Source organism: Neofelis nebulosa, chromosome 8 (genome assembly GCF_028018385.1).
Source record: "Neofelis nebulosa isolate mNeoNeb1 chromosome 8, mNeoNeb1.pri, whole genome shotgun sequence".
In the NCBI taxonomy this organism is placed as follows: Eukaryota; Metazoa; Chordata; class Mammalia; order Carnivora; family Felidae; genus Neofelis; species Neofelis nebulosa.
Window position 1 is genome coordinate 86,924,236 of NC_080789.1, and position 26,932 is coordinate 86,951,167.

Consider the following 26,932-nt stretch of genomic DNA (forward strand, 5'->3'; position numbering starts at 1 on the left):
TAGTCAAATTTTGTATATAAAATGATCCTGACCTCAGAGGTAACTGCAAATGGTTTACTCCAAACCAATATACAATCTTCACAAATATATGAATTTTTTTGGATATCTCTATTTGCATGTAGTGCACACTATACGTATACATACCTAAAGTACGATCAGATGCTTTATCCCAGGTGTTTAGTGGCTTGTTTCTCGTGCCGATTGCATGGTCAGTGTTTAAAGGAAATCGTGGAATGTTTGGCAAGTCTCCTCTATAGCAACAAGACAGTTTTCATCAAGTTTGTGAAATGTAATTTTATTAACTAATAGAAGGGCATGTCTTACCAGACACACTGTCCCCAAATAAATAAAATCTCAGCATCATTAAAAGCACACAAACACACAGTTTTACAGGGTACAATACAAAGTCAATTTTGATGATATTCTTACTTGCATTTACTAAAAATCTGAGAAAGATTGTATTAATCTCTAAATAATTATCTTGCATAAGGAGAAAAGTAGAGCACAATTATTTCAGAATGTTTTGGAGTGACAATTTGCTTTAAAATATATTAAGATACATCACAGTTCAAATCACACTCTCTGTAACATTACAACATGGAATTGTACTTAATCAAAAATAAAAGTGGCTGAAGAAGGCTGTATACTTTCTTTCCTAACATTACAGTAATTTCTATTTTTGGCATGAGTTAATAACCTTTTCCATTAGTAGGAAAATGTGCTCTGCAAACTCTCGGAGGGCACCGCGGCCACCATTACATTTGCAAATATATCCAACAGCCTTCTGGGCGGTGGAACAGGCATCAGCGGGCACGCCACTTAGGCCCACTTTCTTCAGGCACTCCTCATCAGACACTTCATTTCCTATTGAGTAAAAGAAACACCAGTTGAATATTCAAGGAGACAAAGAATACTCTTTCTGTTAATGCAAAAAAGCAACCAGTCAGTAATTCTGGTAACTTAAATAAGACCTCAAGCACTCATGTAAGAATACCATGGGTGCGGTGGAACAAATATGTTCAAGTATTTACAAGCGTAATTGAGGTCTAAGGTTTTTCCTAAGCACTTCAAAATAAACTCTTACCTGTTAAAAAAAGAATGGCCTACAATTTCTGATTGCCATGCACATTAGAATTACTAGAAATTCTATACACAAATTATGAATTAAATTTTTTATTAAAAAAAATCCTAAACACACGCAAGAACCCCAAGTTCATGTGGAATACTTTTCGATGTTTTGGACTATTTATCGATATTTTTCTCTTTTCTCCACTCCTTCGTTTTTAGAGAGAGAGGGCTAAGGAATTCCTAGACATCATGTTTTACCCCAAAACTCTTCAGCATCTATCTCTAATACATAAGCATATATTTCTCTAACAGATAAGTATATATTTTTAAAAAGTGACACAGTATCATCAAACTAACAATACCAACAATTCCTTAGTATCATCTAGTAACTTGGTATGTGTTCAAATATCCCCAGTTGTCTCAAATTTTCTTATAGTTGATTTGTTTCAATCAGAAGCCAAAGTCCACATACTGCATTTTGTTGATATGTATTTTTACATACTTTTAATCTATAATAGTTCCCTCTGATTTGTACATCACTCATTTTTCAAATTAAAAAAAAAAAATGTTTATTTATTTTTGAGACAGAGAGATGAGCATGAGTGGGGGAGGAGCAGAAAGAGAGGGAGACACAGAATCCGAGGCAGGCTCCAGGCTCCGAGCTGTCAGCACAGAGCCCGACACAGGGCTTGAACCCATGGACTGTCAGATCATGACCTGAGCCTAAGTCAGACACTTAACCGACTGAGCCACCCAGGTATCCCTGTACATCACTCATTTGTTGAAGAATTACCATCACACTGACAAAACTACATCCTTTCTCAACCTGCCTGCTCTTCTCTCTCCCTTTCTTTTGTATTGACAGGATGAATTTCACAGATTCCCAGTACGTTAGATTCACCATTCTGAGTACAATTATTACTACATCCAACTACACTAATAAAATGCTGGTTAAAAAAGAGTTTGTTTTAAATCTGTTCCACATTTATCTACTGAAATTTTAAAAGTTATTAAATATGTTGAAATCTGAATTTTTTCACTGAAAGATGATGAAAATTAAAGTTAGCATTTCTTTGCATAGTGTAACCCTTCAAAGATGTATTTATTAAAATTTACTTATATAAGTGTTGATATTTTTAAGGAATATGTTTCTATACATTTATGTGACCTATACATAGGTATAGCACAAAATAGTGCTCTGATTTTAAAATTAAAATTTGGAGTCCATTCTCTGTTTTCTTGTTTTCTAACCTCTGTTTTTTTATAGTTTTTTTTTAATGTTACATAAGTAATGCATTTTCTTGGTAGTAACATTTTTTTAAAATAAAGGCATAAAACAAATCAGTATCATCCTACTTACCAGTATTTATGGATAATCACTATATTATCACATATATAATTCCACAATTTACTCACATAAATGATACACGCTGTTATTACTATCTGCAGGTACTGTAATAGGCATTCTATATTATCTTCAATTTTCTTCCCAATGGCCTTATAAAGTTTGATTTGTGTTTATATTATATATTATATATTATATATTATAAATAGGAAAACCAAGGCTTAGAGAAGCTCACTTAAGGTCATGCAGATAATAAGTATATCTAGAATCTGTTATATGTTCCACTAAAATTGTTTTCTTCTTACAAAAACTGGATCATTTTCTATCAAGGATTCTGTAGTATTCTTCTCCACTGAATCGTCACATGTGCTTCAAAGGCCATTCCTGAAGTCCTCAGATAACATGCTCCCACAGCATTTCTGTGTTTCTTCTTTAGAGGCCCATATTACCCTTGTAAATATTTATTTCTTACATGGCTTATGTTATATGTATTTTAATAACTTGTCATCAGTAATATCTAAAATTAGACATTTGACTGCACGCTCTGTAGGCAGTAAGTCCCAGCAACCAATCAAGCCTGCACATGGTATATTTAATAAATGCCGAAGTGAAAATTTTGTGACATCTCATCATATCCATTTGCATTATGCACTATTCCATTTTGTGCATATTCTATTTTTGCAGGGTATTTAAGTGGGTTTTTTTTTTTCCTCCACTATTGGCACATTTGTCCAATTTCCTTCCTAGATTTGGAATTTAAGGGTTAACAGTAGATATATTTGAAAAGAGCAAAACTTATCCATGGTATTCTATATGTTAGGATAGGATAGGTATCTCATATTCCTATATGTTAGGAATCTGATAAGTACTTTACCCAGATTATTTCATTGGTTCTTACAATAATAGATCTATGACATAGGTACTCTTGGCATTTCCAGTTTGCAGGTGAGGAAGTTAAGGCTTACTTTACCAAAACTGACTAGTCAGCAGTGTGGTCTGACTCCAAAGCATGTGCTAGTAATCATTCTACTAGGATACACTTGATATATACTATCAAACAAACCTCTAGAAAGATTGTCCCAATTCAAAAAATTTTTTTTAATGTTTATTTATTTTTGAGACAGAGAGAGACAGAGCATGAATGGGGGAGGGTCAGAGAGAGAGGGAGACACAGAATCGGAAGCAGGCTCCAGGCTCTGAGCTGTCAGCACAGAGCCCGACGCGGGGCTCGGACTCACGGACCGTGAGATCATGACCTGAGCCGAAGTCGGACGCTTAACTGACTGAGCCACCCAGGCGCCCCAAGATTGTCCCAATTTAATACTTTTCTTGGTAGTGTAAGAGAGTTCCTATTTCTCTACAACTATGCCAATCTTGGGAATTTTCTTTCTTAGTTCTTTATTTCTTTAAAGTTTTTTTAAGTTTCTTTACTTTTGAGAGAAAGAGAGACACAGAGCATGAGCAGGGAGGGGCAGAGAGAAAGGGAGACACAGAATTCGAAGCAGGCTCCAGGCTCTGAGCTGTCAGCACAGAGCCAGACACGGGGCTCAAACTCATGAACCGCAAGATCATGACCTGAGTCAAAGTTGGACATTTAACCAACTGAGCCACCCAGGCACCCCATTATTTCTCTATTTCTAAAAAAAAAAAAAAAAAAAAAAAAACAAAAAAAACCCCTAGCCCACTTTATCACGGCTGAATAATAAGACACCAACCAAGATACGCCACTTCTTTCCAGCACAGTCCCATTTCTTTTCTCCATTCATCCAGAACTGCTAGCTTGTCTGGTACATTGACTTCCATTTTGCAATCCAGTTTTAAGGAAGAGAGTGTCTGCTTTGAACAGGCCCTTTCTGAGATTAACCTCACCTTAAAAGAAAAAAGAAAGAGAGAAAGGAGGGCAAAATGAGAAAATAAAGAAATCAACTATTTCATAATAAAATAACACCAGGTAAATAATACAAGTCACAAATGAGTAGTCTCCTGAAAGACCAATTAAGTAAAATCAACAGATATTTTAAAATGATGAATCTTTACAACATTGTATTTCTAATAGTCTAATAAAGACACTGTTTACAGTGGAAAGGATCCTATCTGTTGGTTAAAAAAATGTAACATACATTGTCTGACACTAATTTAAGATTCTCCTGTAATTCGATTTACCCAGAGGAAAGTCTATAACTTGTCTCTTGTGCTGCTTAGGAACACATATGAAAGATTTCTAGTAAATTTTACTAGAAACTATTTTAGCTTTCATTTTTACAAATATACTAAATATTAAATTATTTTGAATTCAAATTTATCAATCATAAGAATAGGTTACATCTTAAAAATCCACAAGATATTTGCTTTTTTTTTTTAATGCTGATAACTTACTTTTTCTGAAATTTTTCTTAGTGAAAGATCCTATGGGAATTACTAGATAGCTCCTATTTAAAAATAATATGTTTATACTTACTGAGTAAATAAGAAATATTATTTGTTGAGTGACAAATTTCTAATTTTATTCACCTAAAAGTATGATAATTTTCTAGTCATGTGAAGGCTAAATTTCAGATATTTTAATAGATAATACTAAAAATTTAAATCTCTTATTTTCCTCACACGTTCTTTGACCCTGAATCATCATCTTAAAAAACATCACTATATTCAGGGAGCACATACCTCAATACCACTTTTCTTTAATAAACTTATCCCAATAGCATCTTTTACATCATAAGATATTATTTCTTTTTGGTCTCCTGATACATAAATGTGGCCATTGGTGAGACATCCATCAATATTGCAAACCAAAAGTTTTATCTCCTTAAGCTTCTCTTTGCCAAAATAGCCATATCTAAAAGAAACCAAAATAGACCTCTGAGTACAAGTACAATACTAATTACTCCCTCTCAACTGGCTAATACCAGTAAACGTAATAACCATTCCCATTCATTCAAACATTACCCTTCACATGTACACTTCAGCTTCTAGTGCAAGAACTTTGAGTACAGTGGTCTAACCAGACCATGTGTTTCTCAAGTTACTGAATAAGCCAACTATAAGTATACTTTACGTGTAGATCTTCCTCACATGAACAAACTAATTGCAAAGATCCTAAAATGTCTGGAGTATCAGAAATTAGTGTCTAGAAGCACAACTCAACGTATCTACTAAAAATATGTCAGGGTCCAGTGCAAAGGCTATGCAAGTCTTATTTTTACCTTAATACTCTCTGTTCTGCAATAGGCCAGTCAATATCCACATCTATGTCCACACTGTGCTCAGCTCGCATTTCGTAGTATGCCATTTTTCCACCCTAAAGATAGTATAAATGCCATGAGTACTGTTTTTAACATTCGTTCACCATATCAGAAAGTTTCTTCTAATTAATGAATTCATTTCTATGATACTGACAAAAATAAACCCAGTGAAATCAGTGACTTACAATAAATAACTGTTTTCAGGGAAAAGCTTTTTGTTTCCTATATATTCAAACTATACACTATAATATTGTTCAAATTCTATGTACACAGTGCAAGCTTCCCATTTCTCTTTAAGTAGATTTCTATTTTAAGACTGAATAAAGCAGAAATACCCATCTTCCAATATTCTGACCATGAGGAATTTTCTAGAAACCCCCTAACTGTATCCCCTTTTTCTGACAGTCTCTCCTGTCATCATCCAAAAGCAGCATAAACGTTCTCAGAACTTATGTTCCAATTTGCAACTGAATGGCAAGACAACGGAGGAAAAAGAACTGTAGTATCTATTGTACAGAATTGTCTTAGATCCCTGAACTACAGGGAGGGTAGACAATAACTGTCTGGATCACACGTGGACAAAGGGAGGGACAGTTTCCTGATTCTGGGATCTGGGGGCAGGAAGGGAGGCCTTCCCTATGACTGTGATAATTTGAATGTCAAAATCAATTACCGGGAAATTTCATTTTTTAGAATTCTCAGTCTCTTCATAAATCTTATGATGATGAGATACTTCATTGTTCTCTACCCTTTAGGAAAGGGTCAAAACACAGTCCCCTTAGCAAAGAGTTTGGAAAGGGTGATATCTACCTGTGTCAAACCTAATTTTCCTGAGTACTCAAACTTAACTAAACAGTCTACAGTTTGCTTAGATACTGCCAGGAGACTGTTAAAAATACTTTTACCTCAGAGCATGAGTCACATTGGAATTTTTACTACAGAGAGTAGAGAGTTTTTTAAATGCTGATTTTGAGTAACATAAGGACTTGAATCCAAATCCCAATAGTACCACTTACTACCTATTTATGCCCTGAGCCAAGTACTTCCTTTTCCAAGCAGCCATTCCCTCCTCTGTAAAACTGGGCAGGAATGTCTACTCTATTCCAGTGCTATGGAGATTACATGAGATAACCTATATAAAGTGTTTGGTATAGTCCTTGGCACACAGTAAGTGCTGAATAAATAACTGCTATTAACTAAAAGGAACAAATGGTATATGATGTAACCATGTAGGCTCTAAAGATATGAGAGACATTCCCAACCCTTTATTTTAAAATGAGAGCAATGAGACTCAGAACAGATTAAAATGTACACTCAAAGCCACACAGTTAAAGAGAGAACTATAATCTGGCTTTCCTGACACCCAGGTTGGTGCACTTCCATATCTAATATATTTTTTGTTTTGTCTCTTTTTGAAAGCAATAGATTTTTATTCAACTGTACAACCAATGTGACAGTAACCAAACCATGGATTAAAAACAGAGTTTGAATGGAATAAAATGAAAGTCGGGACACATATACAACATTTAATATTTGATTCGTTTCTCAGTTGTAGCAGAATTCCTTGCATATCTACTGAATGGACTCCAAAGATTACTTTAGTGTAAACCTACAGGATAAATGCCTCAGATAAATCTTATCAGTTATTTCCTTTCCTCTGGGGATTGATAGTTTTCTTTATGAACTGTGCTGTAATTCTTCCTTAGAACTGAGGAGGTATATATACAAAATGATTTAAAAGATCTTTGCAAAATGAAGGCACAAACCTGTAAATAACCCATCTCTATCAAATGTCTTTTAGCAAAATAAAATGAGCCATTTTCATATAATTCTCCATCCCAGTCTTGTCGACGAGGTCGTTTAGCTGGATTCAAATTCAGAGGCTCAGTCACTTCACGAACTAAAAGCAAAAAGCTATAGTAAGTCTACATTCCGTTGAATACTGAATATTCATTTAGTAATTAAAAAAAAAACCCTGAAAATGTAAAATGTTTTTCTATCTTAATAGCTAAATAGATTTTTTAAAGGAACAAAATCTCTAATAATGCTGAATGATTTATCTTTGCTAATTATATTTGATAATTATTAAACAATAATATGTAATAATTATAATTACTTTATACTACTTATTATCTAATCATAGAAAAATAAAGTATTTTATAAATGAACTCTGAATAATTGAGGTTTTAAGGCATTTATACAAATTAAATTTTCTGGGGGGCACCCAGGTGGCTCAGTTAAGCATCTGACTTGTGGTTTTGGCTCAGGTCATGATCTCACAGTTCCTGAGTTCGAGCCCTGCATCGAGCTCTGCACTCACAGCACAGAGTGTATTTGGGATTTTCTCTCTCCCTCTCTCTCAAAAATAAATAAATAAATAACTATTTAAGAAAAAAAAAACAAATATAATATTCTGGGAGGACATCAAGGCAACCTTAAGGTAACTTCAAAAGGGCTGAACTTGCCATAAAATATCCTTATTTAATATTCGAGTGCTTTAATCTATTTCTCATTATTTGCTTCTATAGAAATACAATGTATGTGTTTATATAATGTGGTTGAGAAATTACTTTCATAGAATTATTATAGAAAACTGAAGATTTCCTCATTAAATTATTAATACTTTTATGTTGATAAAAATGTTTGTATATTACTCTTAGCAGAGTTAGAAAATATACTAAACATAATAATAAATACTATTTACTTATTCTTATCCTTGGTAATGAAGGCTCAGCAATATCAACAGCAGTGATTATAACATGATGTAACAGATGGAGCCCTCAGTACTGGGAAATAGGGATCCTCTTGCTTTTTCACTGTATTTTTCCCAAAACTGTGTTTATGGATGTGTAATGATATGCATCATGATTGTGAGCTTAATGCTGGTGATTCCTCAGAATCTTTCTTTACTTTTGGCTGTCATTATCTGTGTAACGGCTTTTAGAAACAACTTCCACTTACTTCCTTAACTAAACCATCCTCTGTTCAATTCTACCCCATCAGTGTTTGATATAATCTATGAAAAGTATTCAGCAAATATACATTGGATAGCTAACTACATATAGTATAGTTTTATAGGCAGCGTATAAATAGCAATGAATATGGCTCCCTCTCCTCTCTTGGAGTGTGAAGTCTGGTGGTGGAGACAGGCAATAAACAGACTAGAGAATTCAAGTGGCACTCTGAAGAAAAGCAATGAGGGGGCAAGTCTTTCTTAAGTGAACAAGGATCAGTGGCTGTTTTCTCCCTAGGGATGTTTGCGGACTCTGAAGAAGTGAGAAAGATCAAGCTTGGCATAAGCAGAGGAGCTCTACTGGGGTAAGGAGAACCCAGAGGTTTGTCATGGACCTTTGGACTAGAATCATAGATTGTCTTCTGTAGGATCCCAAACACAGAGCTAGTTCTTCCTACCCAATGACTCCCCTACAGGACTTCTGCTGAGTGTACTGCGGCACAAGAAGCTAGGGATGGGTTGCAAGGCTGGGCTTAGAGGTTTTGTGGTGCTTAGATCTTAAGGTCCTGGTAGCATGGGGTTATTACTAGCAATACATACAAGATCTATCTCCTGGCAAGATACCTGCACTAAGAGGTAAAGGGAAATTAATTGAATCCAGCACAACTCCTAACTGGATCAAAGTGACTAGCTCCATATTCCATCTGCCTGATAGAAGAAAGGGTGTGTCCTTTTGGAGGAAAATAATATATTCAGTTGACCTTTGAACAATGCTGGGGCTGGGGCACCAACCCCCCACATGATTGAAAATCCACATACAACTTTTGATTCTCCCAAAACTTAGCTACTAAGAGCTTACTGTTTACCAGAAGCTCTACCAATAACATAAAGAGTCAATTAACCCATATTCTGTTTATGTATTGTACTGTTAAAATAAGCTAGAGAAAAGAAAATGCTATTAAGAAACTCATAAGGAAGAGAAAACACATTTACAGTATTGTACTGTATTTACTGGAAAATATCTGTGTATAAGTGGACCTGTGCAATTCAAACTTGTGTTGTTCAAGGGTCAACTGTACTCCAGTCTCTATGTCAGGCATATGACAGAATTTGAGTCATGATGAAGAGGCACAAATACATTAGCCGTAATTAGAGAAAAACAGTTGTAGAAACAGAACTATAAATGACTCAGATGTTGGAACCTGCAATTGAGGATTTTCAAATAAATATCATAAATATGTTAATGGTATTAGAGGAAAAGATTGAAAAACAAAAAAAGATGGAGAATTTCAACTGAGAATGTAATCTCTAAAAAATAACTCCAATGTACATTCTATAAACATATAACTGAAATAATTCACTGGAAAGGATTTACAGTGTACTACATAAGTCAGAAGAAATGATCAATGAACTCAAATATGTCAACATAAATTACTTAACATGAAGCACAGAGAGAAAATCAACAAACGATACAGAACAGACTGTGAGAGACCGGCTTAAAATTGTTTAAAATACACTTAAATCTGGGTCCCAGAAAGAAAGGAGAGAGAAAATGTGGCAGAAGAAATATTTGGAGAGATAACGGCACAGAATTTTTGCAAACTGATGACAGATATCAACCTATAAACATGAGAAGGTTAAAAGAATTCTAAACAGAATAAACACACACACACACACACACCCCACAGCAATACAAACTGGGAGTCAACTATGAAAAATTAAGATACAGAGAAAATCTTAAAAGCAGGGGAAAGGGAAAAAAGGGAAAAAAAGACATTATATTTAGAGAAACAATGATCAGAAAAACAGCTGATATCTTAAAAGAAACAATGGATGGTAGGAAATAATGAAATGACACGTTAAAGATGCATCTTCAAAGGGATAACATCTTACAAGTGCAATCTTAAAATGCTGAAGGGAAAAAGGTAAATCAAAATTTTATATTGAATGAAAGTACCCTTTTAACATAAGGATGAATTATAGACATCTTTCGACAAACAAAAGCTGAAAGAAGCTGTTACTAACAGGTACACACAGTAAGACAGAAGCACAGATAAGTAGAAAGAAATGAAGAATAATAGAGAAAGATAAATATGCAGGTGGAGGTAAATGATAATTTTAAAATAATTTTTAAAATACCATTAATTGCTTAAAATACAACCACAATGTATTGGCAGTTATAATATATAGAGAATTATATGTAACAATAATAGTACAAAACAGCAGGGGCTAAATAGAAATTTACTTTTGTAAGGTTTTTAATTATTTGTGAAAATACAAATTCAGGCAGGCTATAACAAACTGAGGGTACAAAGTGTAATCTCTAGAAGAGTGATGTTGAATAGAAATATAGTGTGAGCCGCATATATAATTTTAAATTTTCTAATGGCTACAGTTTAAAAAGAGTAAAAAGAAGCAAGCGAAATTAATTGTAATAGTATAATTTAGCCCTATGTATCTAAAATGTTTTTTAACATGTAATTAATATAAGAATTATTAATGAGATGTTGCATATGCTTCTTTCATACTAATCCTAGAAATCTAGTATGTATTTTACACTTAATGCATATCTCAATTTGGACTAACCACACTCAAGTGCTGACAGTACGAGAGGCTACTATATTAGATGGTAAGGTTCTAGCATAACAACAAAAAAAGATTACAAAAAGTTATACAATATGAAATAGAAGGATTTTTCAAATATTGATTAATCCAGGAGCATGTTTAGTAGTAGCATGTTTAGTAGTAGTGATTTATTTTATTTTATTTTATTTTTTAATTTTTTTTTTCAACGTTTTTTATTTATTTTTGGGACAGAGAGAGACAGAGCATGAACAGGGGAGGTGCAGAGAGAGGGAGACACAGAATCGGAAACAGGCTCCAGGCTCCGAGCCATCAGCCGAGAGCCTGACGCGGGGCTCAAACTCACGGACCGCGAGATCGTGACCTGGCTGAAGTCGGACGCTTAACCGACTGCGCCACCCAGGCGCCCCAGTAGTGATTTAATAAACAAGGAACATAAGAACAGAATCATAAGAAATTCTAGGTTAGAATCCTTGTTCTTAATAGCATTCTGTTTTACAGTGGTTCTAGGAAAATATATGACAAAGACAAAGCTCTTATCCCTAACATTCAAGTCTCAGTGTTAAAAGATATTTATTCGGGGCGCCTGGGTGGCGCAGTCGGTTAAGCGGCCGACTTCAGCCAGGTCACGATCTCGCGTCTGTGAGTTCGAGCCCCGCGTCAGGCTCTGGGGTGATGGCTCGGAGCCTGGAGCCTGTTTCCGATTCTGTGTCTCCCTCTCTCTCTGCCCCTCCCCCGTTCATGCTCTGTCTCTCTCTGTCCCAAAAATAAATAAAAAAAAAACGTTGAAAAAAAAAAAAATTAAAAAAAAAAAAAGATATTTATTCAAACATTTCTAATTTTCTTAAAAATACTTATGGATATATTTTATATGGCTTTGTCATCTATTTAATGTACATATTTCTTGAACTTCTTTAATCATATAGCATATGAATCTCAATATGCAGTTTAACACTGGGCTTCCTTGATTTGCTTCAAAAACTTGTTTTAAAGCTTTAATAGATTCTTCCTAGAAATTATTTCCTCAGAAATAAGAACTTCTGGGCCACCTGGGTGGCTCAGTCAGTTAAGCATCCGACTCTTGATTTTGGTTCAGGTCATGATCTCACATTTTGTGAGATAGAGCCCTGCATTGGGCTTTGTACTGATGGTGTGGAACCTGCTTGGGATTCTCTCTCTACCCCTCCCCAACCTCAAAATAAATAAAGAAAAACATTTTTAAAAAAAAGAAGTAAGAATTTATGAGATTTGGTAAATAAGTTCAAAGTTTTATACATATAACTTAACATAGAACCTGGCACAGAGAAGATACTCAATAAACATATACTGAATGAAGTCAATCAGTAAGTATATTCACTGGTACTTTTTATCGGTTTGGATAACATTCATATGTTGAGATAGAAGAGTCTTATTTTCAGCCCTTCTTTATCCTCTTGATTGCTCTGTTTTTGCACTGTCTCCAGTTTCACTGCATCTTCCTTACTATGTCCTTTAAGTTACACGTTAGAGACAATTAGGCCAGCTTTCCTATATTCAACAAACGTCAGGGCACCTAACAGAAATCACACTGCCTTTCCTTACACATGTTCCAACACTTCCCTATTTGTTGTTCATCCTATTCTTTATTGCATTTTACTAGTTTATCTAGCTAGAAATCTGGCTCCAGCTAAATACTATGGAACTCTTCTTATACAGGAGTTACATATTTTGAGAAGTAATTCTACAATTCATTCTTAAGGTCCTCCAGAACTTTTTGGTTGATTTCTATTCCCATGATTCTAATACAATTTAGGAATTTACCAAGCAAGTCTAGGACAAAGAATTATTTCACATCTAGAAAAAAATGACATGCCTGCCTGCCTCAAAAGGCAAATAGTGTTAAAACGTCCATTTATAAAAAGTTAAAGCAAAGAATTTGGTCTGTCTTGTTTCAATAATCACAAGACTTAGAACTGATTATAAATGTCATTGCCTACTACAGTTAAGAATCACGTGTTCTCTTTTACTGTTCCCCTCCTGCCTAAGGATTATTTACCTATGAAAAAGCTGATTCTCCACAAAAGCTAAAATAAAGACTGATATGACAGATTACCTCCTTTCTGAATTTCACTCCATCGAAACTGATGGCGTCGCACGACAGAGAAAACAGAATCATATCCTTCTTCTCGAATCATTTCTGCAACTTTTTGAAGGTCAGTGGGATGTAAACACGGAGAAGTTGCTTGAATATTTCCCACAATGTCAACCTCTTAAAAAGACAAAACAAATGAAAAGAACATCAAAGTTCTTTGCGAGAAATAAAAGATCTTAAATTCAAATGTGAAAACAAGTCTTATGAAACAATTAGCAAGTTAGAAATTACATAACATCTTGAATAAACTATCAAATTCATACCATTATGATAATTAAGAAATTCTATGATGGCATCTAGTGAGGTAGAACTGTCTTTTGAAACTTCAGAACTTCTTCGATGAACTTGGGCACCAAATTGTTTGGCCACATTCTCAATTTCATCATGGTCTGTTGAAACCCACACACTGTATGGATATTAAAAAATAAATATAAAAAGCCAAATCATTAAAAGAAACCACTAAAGATAAAGAGGAGCTCTGCAACCCCAAAATACAGCTTACGTAATATGAGAATAGTTTTTATGCCATCAAAATATAATTGCAGAGCTGAAGTATTATAAAATTTAAAGAATTATAAAGTATTTTGTATATAAACTTTAAATGTCTGAATAAAAATGCAGTATCTACTTTTAACATAGAGAAGGTGAAGGTATGATGAGAAGATGGTAAAGACAGTAAAAAGTGAACAGTACAACTTCACTTTACAACTTCAAAGGTCCAAATGTCTAATCTGTATGTATGAAAATAGCATCCCATATGTAGACTTAAAATACAATGATCATCATTTATTAAAGGGACTACGCAAGCAGATAATTTTCTTTTGGTTTAAGGGAATCAGAAGAGGGAGAGCAAAAAAGAAAGAATGAGCAAGTGAATAAAGAGGCCTAATAAAATTTAAAACCAGTACAGAGTAAAGCCTAATGCTAATGGCTTTAGCCTCAAATGAAGTCCTACAACATCTAACAGGATGAACAGGAATATCAACCCTGAAGCCTACGTACATTATTTCAAATCATAAACTGCCATTTCATGGACACTACAGCACAGGCCTGTCATTAATCATAAATCCACACCCTAGAAATGAAACTTCATGTTTGTTTTTTTTCCCAAGTATGTTAGGCAACATTTACAAAATCTATTTATTCTGAGGTTTACTAACACAGCACTGGACCACTGTTGAAAATCAGGCTCTTATAAACTCATCTCAAACAATAACTTTTTACTAACTGAAAAATTATCTCAGCATTTTCCTCAACTGCTAATTATCCAAATTTGTATGCAAAGTTAGTAACTTGGAAAGCATCGTTAACTTTGACTCTGTGCAGGCCAGAAAAATCTACCTCAATTACTACATCATGGTTTTGAACAAAATAATCTCCAAAGCGTCTTCCAGCCCTGAAAAACACAATCAGGCAGCTATAATTTTCTTCAATTCCTTCCTAGGGTAAATATTTGTCAAAGAAAGTAGAGGTCAGGGGCAGCAAGATTGCTCCAAACTTGGGACTGTAGCTTTAGAATAAATCAATTAAATCCAAATAAACACATTTTAACTGAGGTTCTAATACATTAAGCATACCAAGACAAATGAGTACCTGCTCACAAGAAACTCTTCAACCTGTTAAAGAAAGGGTCAGCCCAGGCCAAATCTGGCTCACAGCCTGCCTACTTCTGTTAATAAACTTTTAATGGAATACAGCTATGTTCATTCACTTATGTAATTTATGGCTATTTCCACAACACACGATAGCAGAACTGAGCAACAGAGACCATTCAACCTGCAAAGCCTAAATTATTTACCATGTGGCCCTTTACAGGAAAAGTTGGGTGGACCCCTGAAATAGAATAAAGCCACAATTCCATTAATTCTTCAAGGTCAAAGCATGCTAGTATTAGGAAGAATTCTGAAGATAATTACAACTTTCTCATTTTACAAGTAAGGTAACTGTGGCTCATGGAAGAGATGAAGATTGTAAAAACCCCCCATACAAGGGGAAAACGTCAAGGATGGATCACACACTATATAGAGATACTATTCTAAGGGCTGTGTATACCACTACCTCATTTAATTCCCTCAGCAAGCCTATGAAGCAGATAATTAAGTCCATTTTGCAAATGAGGAAACTGAGGCACAGATGTTAAGTGATTTACCCAAAGTTCCAGTTAACATGTGGTGAAGCTAGGAATTCAAATTTAGGGTCTACGACTGTACTTTGCTGCAATAGTGCACGCACTAAAGAAGGTATGAACAATGCTGCTATGTGCAGAAAACAAAGGCACAGTTACTTTCCATTGAGGGATCAGCAAAAGCTTCACTAAGGAAGTAGTGCTATTCCATTTTATTACCTTTTTAAACTTTCCAGATCCCTAGAAATGATGCCACATAGCAGACAGCTATGTGAACTAAACAGTAAAATCACATTATTATATAGTATTATAAGTCTGAGAAGGCAGGAGTCAGATTATGCTCATTTTTCCGGTTAAGGAAAATACTGGTTTTATGTCTTCAAATTCTATTACTAGTACAGTAGCGGATACCATAGGTGGCTGGAAGTATAAAGTACCATTCCTATTGTCAAGATGATTATACTCTAGTCTAGATGTATTACATAAAACTGGTACAGAAAAAGTTCTCAGGAATCATTTATTCTTTCATGGAGTTTTATACAAATGCATTTTAATAAGTGGAAACAGGAAAATCACTGCTTAATATATACATATATTTCCAATCATTTCGTGGCAAAATCCCCTATGTCTGCTACAATGGCTATCTGTTGGGTTTTGACTCCCACCATCTATTGCCCTTTGGTGATCATATTCCAATTTCTCTCTTGATGAAACTGTCACATGGTGCTTTAGGGGGGGCTCCATCACCGGCTCCAAGAGTGGAAGAGGCCACTAAACTGTACCAATACAAGCACTGTTTTAGCCAAAGTGACTGGCTCAAGGATGACCCAAAGAGACTTTAAAGCTGCAAAGAGGGCAGCTCTTTTTGGCTGGACTGAAACCTGGAAGGATAGGAACAGTAAAATAAGGGGATAAACAAAGCTGGACACTAATGCAGATAAGGTCAGGTTTAATTTGTTAACGATGGCATAAACTAACTCAAATTCCTCCCAAACAAAGGCTGGAGACTTCTTAAAGGCGGGTGTGTTAAGGCAAAGGTATCATGTCGGGGCTAAAGGAGGTCAGTCCATGTGACTAGACCATCTGGATTTGTCAATTGGTGCTTACCCAGATCAGAAGCACACTTCTAACTTTAGGATGGGCAGCAAGGTGCAAATTGAAGCAAGGTGCCCATCAAATTTAGGCCCTTAATTTTCCCACAGGGACTGGGAGGGAGGAAGAGTTACCTACTGGGATGTTTGCATTTCAAAGAGATAGCTCTCAGGTCCTTGAGGGAACAGTTTTGGATGGTAGATTTACATTGTGAAGCATGGTGAAGAGGGCTGTAACTGAAAACTTTCTAAAGCATTGTTCTGAGAGGGGGTTCAGAGGCTCCCTGCCTGTCACCAGGTTGTCCCTGGAACAAACAGTAAATTCTCCTGGCAGCACTGAGTTTTCTCAGCCATCTTAAGGGGGTTGGGGAGCTGGGATCATCCATGGCCTTAAGCTGCTAGAAACCATACTAGAGTTCGAACAAGTTCTTCTGCGCCAAGTTGTTTTGAGGCACTCGGCATAGCCACCTGACACCATAAAGGGAGAGCCTATCCAGAAGAACCAAGAAATAGAAGATTCTGGTGATGGAGGGCACTGACACCATTCCCTTACCTTGCTTGATTTGTCTTGAAACTATTTATCGACACCCAATATAGTATATATTGTTTGTATACCGCCTGTTTCTCATTATAATGCAAGCTCCCTGAGACTAGGGACTGAACCCACTGCTGCTAGTGTTACAACCTCTGGTTAAGGACACAGAACAGTGCCTGTCACTGTAGGTAGTCAATAAATATTTGCTGAAGGAATAAATCGTTCTTTGCCTTTGAATCTCATTGTACCTGAAACAAGCCTTACCTTTTGTTAAGCCAGGTTGAAAGGAGTTTCCTGACATGCTACCTAAGAGTTGTAAATGAGTTTTGTTCTTAATCTACTGTGAATGTAAGTTTTGATCTCTACTTCATTTCACAGAAATGGCATATCACTGTTGTCTGGATGCACCCTCTCTTGGTCCTATTTTCCCCCAGTGTGCACTCTTTGTAGGGATGAAAAAATGTCCAAAGCCTGTGAGCTCCCCAATGACAAGAATCATGTCACTTCATCTTGGTGTTTCCTTAGGTGTCTATGGCAGAAATTAGGGCTCAGTAAATGTTTCCTGAATTGAACCAAATCCCCAAGTCCTTCCCTATCTCTGCTTTGCACACTTCCTACCACACTACTACATTAGTGTTATCATCTGGGTGCCTGCCCCTATTTACCTTGCTCCACCCAGGGCTTCGTTTGGATTAAAACATTAAGAAAATTCGTAAATTCTTACTTTGGGAGTATCTTTTTTTAAACAAGACTAGTTTAATGAAAATCATTTACCCACATATTAATGTGGGCAATTAATTTGCTCCAAAAACAATCATCTCTTTAAAAACCAAAAACCCAGGCATCAAAAAGTTAAAATAATTTACTTTCCACGGTAACAAACTGAAGCACAATTAGCGTGAAGTTACTATGTGTAAACTCATTCCTGACACTGAATTCTATCTTCTTTTATGAATGACATCAGCTTGTAACTCCTGACTAAAATGGCATATGGTAATGGCTCTGAATGATGAACAATTAAAACTGTCTTTAGGGCAGAGAGGTTCCAAAGATATGATAAAAACCATTTAGAAGCATATCATAAAACAGCCTGCTGTACGTTTTCTCACTATCTCTTACCTATGTACAAATGTAGGTAGCTTTTTAGATTGTGCTGACTCACAGGCACATAGCTTGGAGTATTTTTCAAAGGTCAGAAAGAGATCTCCAAGCTGAGCTTGAAACTCGAAAGCCTTGACACCTCACTCCATTCATGAACCCGATGCCTCCCTAATCGATCGGCACCAAGTGGTTATCAGAGGCTGAGCACCAGGGGAACCCCAATGGCCTCTGTCTACAAGAGTTCACATATTACCGCAGAGGTTTCATAGGGGTGGCCTCCTTTACCCTGTGAGTCAACCAGGGCGGCGGACACGGTTGAAAAGGGGAAATCTCCCCTTTTACTCAAGGCATTCTCAAGGGCAGGAACAGGAACTGTCCCAGGTCAAGACTATTAGCAGCTACGGAACAAGGAAGAAGCAGGAGCACTTCCTCCCTGGGCTCTCAACCGGAGCCCAGCCAGCCCGGATCTTGCACACCCCTTCTAATAACAATTGCCCTGGGAGCCCCAGCTCTGCCAGCGGCCCGGCTCCCCGTCCCGACCCCCGCCCAGGCCGCGCCGCCCACTCTCGCACATGCGCACCTCTGGAAGACCCCCGAGTCCAGGGCCGCACGCAGGACCCAGCCAATAAGCGGGACCCCCGCCAGGTGCTTAATGTTCTTCAGGGGGATGCCCTTGCTGCCGCCCCGGGCCAGAATTAGGGCCGCCAGGTGCGGGGGCTTCTCCACACCTCGGCCCTGACCTCCGCGGGAGTTGCGCTGCAGCTTCGGCGGCCGGCCCCGGGAGGGCCGCCCCCGCGGGTTGGAGACGGAGGTGGCGGCCCCCTTCTCCACCGAGTCCATCTTCCTCCCACGCCTTCTCCCCAGCTTCTCCACATCCGGGAGCTCTTCTCTCGCTACCTCAGCTCGGCGCCGCCCGATCTCCCCGCCCGACAACTCGCGGGGGTGGCTGTTCCTGGCCCCGCCTCCGCCAGGGGCCGCCCCTCGCGAGGCATGCCGGGAATTGTGGTGCGGGGCCACCTCGCCTGGATCCACAGGCCAAGGAGGCTCTGGCAGGGCGACCCCAAACACACGCCAGGCGGTGAGAGTTGAGAGATAACTGCAAAGAAGTTCAGCTTCTAGAGGGAGGGGGTTGATACTATATGGAGATGTCTAAAATAGGCAGCATAGATTATAGATTTATTGCTAAAGAATTTCCCCACTTAAGAATTGTAATAGGTTTCCCACTGCGCATTAAGATGCACCTTGACACAAATCAGTCTTGTATTTTAAAATTACGTTTTAAACATATATCTTTCTATGTTCCTGACTCTTTATTTCCAAGAGATCACCTCATCCGAATGTCCCACAGGCACCTTAAATTCAACGTGTAAAACCTCAACTCTCCATATGGGCTCAAACTGCTCCTACCTCTGCATTTTCTATCATCATCACTCAACATCTAGTATCAAAAGCTTGGAAATCAACCTTGACCATTCCCGTGCAATGTAGTAACAACCTATTCTTGGTGTTTTTGGTTGTTGTTATTTTTTGTTTTGTCTGCTAAACATCTTTTCCTTTTACACATTGTTACTTGCATTATCTGGTGGGGCTTTCACTCACATCCTCTGCATTGCAGCCGTGGGTGTGTGACCTGAGCTGGTCAATATAGTATCTCATCTGCCTGACTTAGCTGTGGTCTAGGGAGGGGCATGTGACCAAGCAGAGCCCATTGGAATCTTTCCCAGAGACTCTGGAGAGGAAAGGATTTTTCTCTTGCTGAGTTTTCGGGTACTAAGAACACTATAACTCTGACTCCTCAGGGCAGGATGAGGGAGGGAGAGTGGGGGGGGTTGCTGTTCTGAAATGGGCTGAGAGACAGATGTTCACACAGAAGAAAGCAGGGCCAAAACATGCAGGGAGAAGAGAGAAAGAGCCCCGATGGTATCATTTAGACCTCTTGATCCACCAAGAAGTTCAAAACCATGTATACACATGCACACACAATCTCTTTTTTATAGATTTTTGGGAAAGTGTTTCTGACCTAACACACATTTTGTTTTTCACCACTTTGCAAGCCTGAATCTAGAAATACAAAGAATCTCCTTGTCTCATAGAGACTAACATATCCAGAAGGAATGGGAAGTGGTATTGCTGTTTCTTATCAAGGCGGGTAAAAAGGCCTTTGTGCTTCTCAGGTCTTGACTCTTTCTGAAAGGGAGACAACAAGCCTCTAGTGTTTTAGGTCTTAGGAGGGGCACTGGAAACTTCACTTCTCTTTGGCTGTGAGGTGGCTGATGGACTAACCCTTCCAGGGACTGGTTCTGGGAGAAGGTGCTACACTGGCAAATGTGGGGAAGGATGGCTATGAATATATCAGTGCATGCCTGGAGAGAGGATATAGGCTCCAAGAACCATCCCAGAAGTCTAGGCCAAATGGTCAATTTGCCCCCACGCACTGGCTCTTTGAATAGAACCCTTGCAGTTATTGTGCTTCAGAGACACCAACTGATTTTTTTTTTTTTTTTTTTTTTGGTAACCATGTGAGGAGGACATCTACTTCTTCTTACACACCACAACTCTTTTTCCTTTCCACCTCAATAACAACCTTAGTTCCCACTACCGATACAGCTGACATTCTCCACAGTAATTCTCTAGGGTTCCATAAACCCTACTGGGCCTCCAGCACCGCAGTAGTTTGACTCCTGTGACACATTGGTGTCCTCCAAAGTGGAGACATGACAGGTGCCACTGATGTTACTTATCAAAGGGATTGCAGCAATTCGCATAAATGCTGTGAGAGCGTGGACTACTCCAGGAAGTCTGTTCCTTCTTTGTAATGGCATCTAGAATACTGTGTGAGTCAGAGTATGTGTTCAGTAAATGTCAGTGAGCTGCATTTCGTATTACTTTCCCAGTCTCTGCCCACACATTCTTTTGTTTATAGTTGCAGTCTTATGATAATAAAGCATTTTGTGTTCTTTGTATTGTTACAGTACAATTTTGGTTAGACTTCAGAAGTGGCTGATTTCAATCTTGAGAGAGAGAGCAAGACAGCGAAAGCATGGTAGTAAAAGTGGAAAATAATTCCTCTAGTTCCATATATGGCACATGGAAGTATGATAAATATTTTTTTCAGGGGCACCTGGGTGGTTCAGTCAGTTGAGCATCCTACTCTTGATTTCAGCTCAGGTCATGGTTCAAGCCTTGCACTGGGCTCTGCACTGACAGTGCACAGCCTGCTTGAAATTCTCTCTCTGCCCCTCCTCCACTTGCACGCACTCTCTCTCTCTCAAAAATAAATAAACATTTTTTAAAAAAATATATTTTTCAGTAAAATTAGAGAATGCTTATTTAATGTATTTTTCTGTCTAATCAATAGGCATAAAGTTTTAGTTAAGCAAGATGAATAAACTCTAGAGATCTGCTCTACAACATTGTACGTATAGTCAACAATAATGTATCATACACTCAAAAATTTAAGACAATAGATCTCAGGTTAAGTATTTTTATCGCAATACAATAACTTTTTTTTTAAGAGAAAGAATGACTTACCAGGGGAAAAAATGTTAGCTTGCCTTTAGATTAGTGTGGAGGAATAAAAATAAACAACCCTCAAAGCAAATATTCGGATTCATCCTTCCCTTAGAAATGAGTGTGAAGTGTTGTTGCCAAATAATAATTCATTCATATTTATAGTGAAAGAACATATTTTTATATTAACTCTTGTTTTATGGTTCTGTATGTGAACATAATGCACAGAGGAGTCCTTTCATTCATTACTTGTTCACATTCATTGCATTCTGTAAGGTGGGTGTTGTGCTGGACTTTAGAAATACCAAAGCAAGACGACCAAGACACAGAGCTTAGAATTCTGATGGGAAGACAGGCAAACCCTGTAGAGTGTGGTTTGTATAGTGAAGGAAGTGCATGTGCTGAGGTAGGCCAAGAAGTATTTAGGTGAGAATGAGATTTTTCTTGGCTAAGATAACTCTTGAAATACTGTTAAAGCAGAAGAATGTTCTATGCTGAGGGAACAGCATTGTGGGAGGCACAGAGGAATGAAAGAGCATTATAAATGGGGAAACTTTAAGTAGGTCACTATAATTGGAGCGATGATGCTTGCTGGTTAGTGGCAAAACATGCAGGGTGGCTGGGTCACTCAGTCAGTTAAGTGTCTGACTCTTGGTTTTGGCTCAGTTCATGATCTGACAGTTCATGAGTTCAAGCCCTGCATCTGTCTCTGTGCCGATGGTGGAGGGCCTGCTTGGGATCCTCTCTTTGCCTCTCTCCCACTCATTCTTTCTCTCTCAAAAACAAAAAACAGAAAACAAAAACAAAAACAAATGTGCAAGAAGAGACGAACACATGGACCCCATTACAGCACATCAAGGTATTATGGGCCAAACTGTGCTAAGGAATTGATAAAGAGCAGGGATATGACATAAATGACTTTGTTCATTCTTTCAACAAATCATTATTGCATGACTGCTGTGTGTCAGGTACTTTTCTGGACATTCGAAAAACAAACTGAAGATGATGTAAAGAGTTTAATATCTGAATATATCTTAAAAGTATAACTAATATAATTTGCTGACAGACAGCAGGATGTTTGGCCTGACCGTTGGCAGGAGGGAGCTGTTATTAACTGAGATGGAAAAGACTATAAAAGGACCAATTTAAGAGAAAAATTAGGAATTCTGTTTTGTGTATGTCATTATGAAACGCATGTTAAACATCCAAGAGATATAAAAGTGGGCTATTGAATATATGGTCTGGAGTTCACAAGAGAGGTCTAAGGGATAAATGTAACTTTGGAGTTATCAGCATACAGTTATTCAAACCCATAATACTAGATGAGATGTAGCAGGTGATGGTAGATAGAAAAGACAAGGAACTAGATGAGATCAGGTAAAATGAAAAGTTGATAGAAAAGAAGTCCAAAGACTGAGCCTGGGGGACTTCTACCATGTAGAAGTTCAAGAAATGAAAAGGAGGCAAGAAATGAAAAGAATGGCCAAAATTTAGAAAGGTAACCAGTGTGGTAGCCTGGCATCAAAATGAGCAAAATTCTTGGAGGAAGAAAACGTGATCAATTATATCAAATGCCAGGATGATCACATAAACAGAGGCTGTTATATTTAACAATGTGGAGTCATTAGTAATATTAAGGAAAGCAGGTCCACAGGCTTGGTTGTGGCAAACCTGCAACCAGAGTGGATGAAAGAGGAAATGGGAGGAGATAAGGCAGAGATTGTGAGTACAGGCAACTAAAGAATTTTGGGGTAAGGACAAAAGAGGAAAAGGGCAGGAGTGGAAGGGCTAAATGGGGTCAAAAGAGGCTTTTATTCCTTAAGAGGTGGGAAATAACAGCATCTTTGCATGGTGATAAGGGGAATTGGAAAAGGAAAAAAATATTGACGCAGAAGAAAGAGGGAAGAATTACTGCCTGTCCTTTAGTAGACCACAGGAGATGTGATCTAATTCTAGGTGGCAGGACTGGCTTTGGCTAATAGAAGAGAAGATGGACTTTAAAGGCACATGTTCCAGTGTGTGGGTTAATGTGGTACCAAAACCAGACAAGAGATCATAGGAAAAGTACAGACCAATATCCCATGTAAATATGGACACAAAAGTCTTCAAGAGAACTAGTGTATTAGTTTTCTATGGCTGCCCTAATAAATTACCACTAACGCGGTGGCTGAAAACAACAGAAATTTATTCTCTCACAGTACAGGAGGCCAGAGGTCTGAAATCAGTATCTCTGTGCTAAAATCATGGTGTCAGCAGGACAGGGCTCCTCTGGAGGCTCTAGGGGAGAAACCATTCCTCGTTTTTTCTAGTTTCTGAAGGCAGCTTGAATTCTTCACCTTGTGGCTGCATCACCCCAAACTCTGCCTCCATGGTTATATTATCTTCTCTTCTCCTGTTTGTAATCTCTCTCTGCCTCTTTCTTATTAGAACACTTATGACTGAATTTGGGGCCCACTCAGATAATCCTTGATAATCTTCTCATGTCAAGTCTTTAATTTAATCACACCTGGAAAGTCTTTGTCCTGTAAGATAACACTTCTCTGGGGCTGTCAGAGAATCCAACGTCTTAATTCCAGACTCATTCTTTCCTTCTGTTGAATTTTGTTTCAGGGGCCCAACTATCCCCTTTGAGAGTTCCCTCTCAGTCCCCCAGGCATGTGTATGTAAATGAACCCCCACCACAGACACTAGGTGAATTATTTTACCAGATGCTTCCTTCTGCCTCTGTGTAGGTTAGTTTAACTTGTATAAAAACTGTGCAAGGTCAGGGGCGCCTGGGTGGTGCAGTCGGTTAAGCGTCCGACTTCAGCCAGGTCACGATCTCGCGGTCCGTGAGTTCGAGCCCCGCGTCAGGCTCTGGGCTGATGGCTCGGAGCCTGGAGCCTGTTTCCGAATCTGTGTCTCCCTCTCTCTCTGCCCCTCCCCCGTTCATGCTCTGTCTCTCTCTGTCCCAAAAATAAAAACTGTGGAAGGTATATCATGCACTATACCTAATCTGTACCATGGTGCCATCTAACAGCCAGGTATAAATTTCAGTTCTGGCTTAAGTGGGACCATTTTTTTTTAATGCTAGAATTAATTGAGATATCATAAAAGTGCCTAGCCCAGAATCTAGCACATAATAAAAGATTGGTGAATGGTAGGACTCATTATAATTTTTTAATGTTGTTTAATCTCACCAGCAAGTGGGTAGGAATGAAGTCACACAAACATCTAAATCTAGCAACCAGTCAGTCTCCAGGGATGAAAGAATCCAGTCCTGTAAGAATTCCCCTTTCTGTTTGTATTTCTTTGAATACAAGAATATTCTAAGAAATATATGCTCTTAGGAATATATGCTCATGAAAATGAAATTCCTGGCTGTCATTTACAGTTGCAATTGCTAGAGACCTACAGCTCCTGGAGACTTTATTTCTATTGCTGGAGCAAAGGTAACACTTTGTAACTAGAGTTTTAATGTATAGATTTTTACTGAGTTATAATTACAATATATGTATGTTTTATATTCTGTTTTTGTTTATATATATATTGCATTATAAACTCTTTAAACTTATTGTTAAGCATTATTTAAAAATCACTGTAAGTTGACAGAATATAATTTATTTCACAATCCCTTATTGCTGAAATTTTTATATAAGGTAATAATCCCTAGTAACTGCATATAAATTTGTAATTATGTAGGTGATAGTTCCTGGAACAGATTTCTAGAAATGAAATTACTTGATCAAAATGTACTGATTATCTTCCTTTGAATCCAAATTAAATTTCAGTGCTATCTGGGTATTCTGGCAACTATTACTAGTTATGTTTAAGTTATCTCTCGCTGTATAATAAACTAACCTAAAATATAGCAACTTAAAACTACAAATACTTATATCTCACAGTTTCCAAGGGTCAAAGGGCTGGGTTCTATCTCAGAGTTTCTCATGAGGTTTCACTTAAGATCTCAAATGGAGCCACAGTCATCTCAGGGCTTGATAAGAGCTAGATAATGCAATTCCAACATGGTTCACCCACATGACTGTGGGCAGGTCTCAGTTTCTTGTGGGCTATTAGACCAAGGTCCTCAGGTCTTTGCTGACAAAGGCCAAAGGTCTCCCTCAGTTCCTTGCCACATGGATCTCTCCTTGGAGCAGCTCACAATATGGCAGCTATTTTCCCCAGAGCAAGTGATTCAAGAGAGAGTGAGAAACAGAGCAACCAAGGTGGAAACGATAGTGTCTGTTAAAGGCCTAGTCTTTGAAATTACACACTGTCACTTTTGTTCTATTTTTTGTTGTTGTTGTTGTTGTTAAAAGTGAGTCATTAAGTCCAGCCCACACTCAAGGGGAGGGAAACTGGACTCCAATTTTGGGGTGGCACATCAAAGAATTTGTAGGCATATTTTTAAAATCACCATAACCTAGGAGTTGGGCCGTCCTTCCTTCCTCCCATTCCTTCTTCCTTCTCTCCTTCTTCCCTTCCTTCTTTCTTTTCTTCCTTACCCATTCTTTTTACTTGTTGAAGAAAGGAGGGTGTCCACCCTGACCTCAGATTCCTGAGAAGGATCCCCAGAAGACTAGATTAAAACTTCCAAATAGGCAAAAAATTGGTAGAATTTTCATAAGCCCATGATAGAACCAACATGGTCCTCAAATCATAGGAGTTCCCAGATAGTGTGATGACAGTGACGGAAGGGGAGAAATTTCAACCATAGCCAGACCCTATTGCTGGCACATAACTCAGGATGCGCCTCCCTTGAGTAGAAGAGATAATAAGCAGTGTGAAAGAATCCTGAATAAGAGGGCTTCCACAGTAAACAAAATTGCTAACGGTTTGGTGTTTACGGCCTTGTAATTATTAAGATTTGAATTGGCATTTGATACCTCGGATGAACATATCCATTTTTGAATTTAAATCAGATGATTAAACACACACATGGATTTGTTAATGCTAAGGAAATTACTCCAAAAAGCAGGGTGGAAAGGAACTGCAGAAAATAAACTTGAAAACTTCTGTGGAGCAAGCGAGAGAAAGGTTAATCTGCGGGGAAATGCCACTGTGGAAACTTGGATTATTTGTAAAACTTGAAGGACTCTCTGGACCTTTATCTGCCTCTCCCTGCCAAATTCGTACTGATAACGATTTAGGAGGAGAAAGAAAGGGAGATGCCTCAGAATGCTGAGCTCAGAGTCAGGAAGGACTTTAGTTACTTCAGTCTTAGAGCTCTGTGGGAAGAGTTGATAGGGTATGGCCTGGAGGTAGTACA

General features: G+C 37.9%; 1 protein-coding gene across 1 annotated transcript; it reads right to left on the reverse strand.

Annotated features, from left to right (window-relative positions):
• Positions 1-279: 279 nt before the first annotated feature.
• CMAS (cytidine monophosphate N-acetylneuraminic acid synthetase) lies at positions 280-19,110 on the reverse strand. The gene is made up of 8 exons (XM_058743410.1): positions 18,755-19,110; positions 13,586-13,728; positions 13,284-13,439; positions 7,422-7,555; positions 5,617-5,711; positions 5,078-5,249; positions 4,129-4,282; positions 280-864 (listed from the first exon to the last, which is right to left on the reverse strand). Exons 1-8 carry the CDS (start codon positions 19,012-19,014, stop codon positions 674-676), a joined length of 1,305 nt encoding a protein of 434 aa, XP_058599393.1. The 5' UTR covers positions 19,015-19,110; the 3' UTR covers positions 280-673.
• Between the last annotated feature and the right edge of the window lie 7,822 nt (positions 19,111-26,932).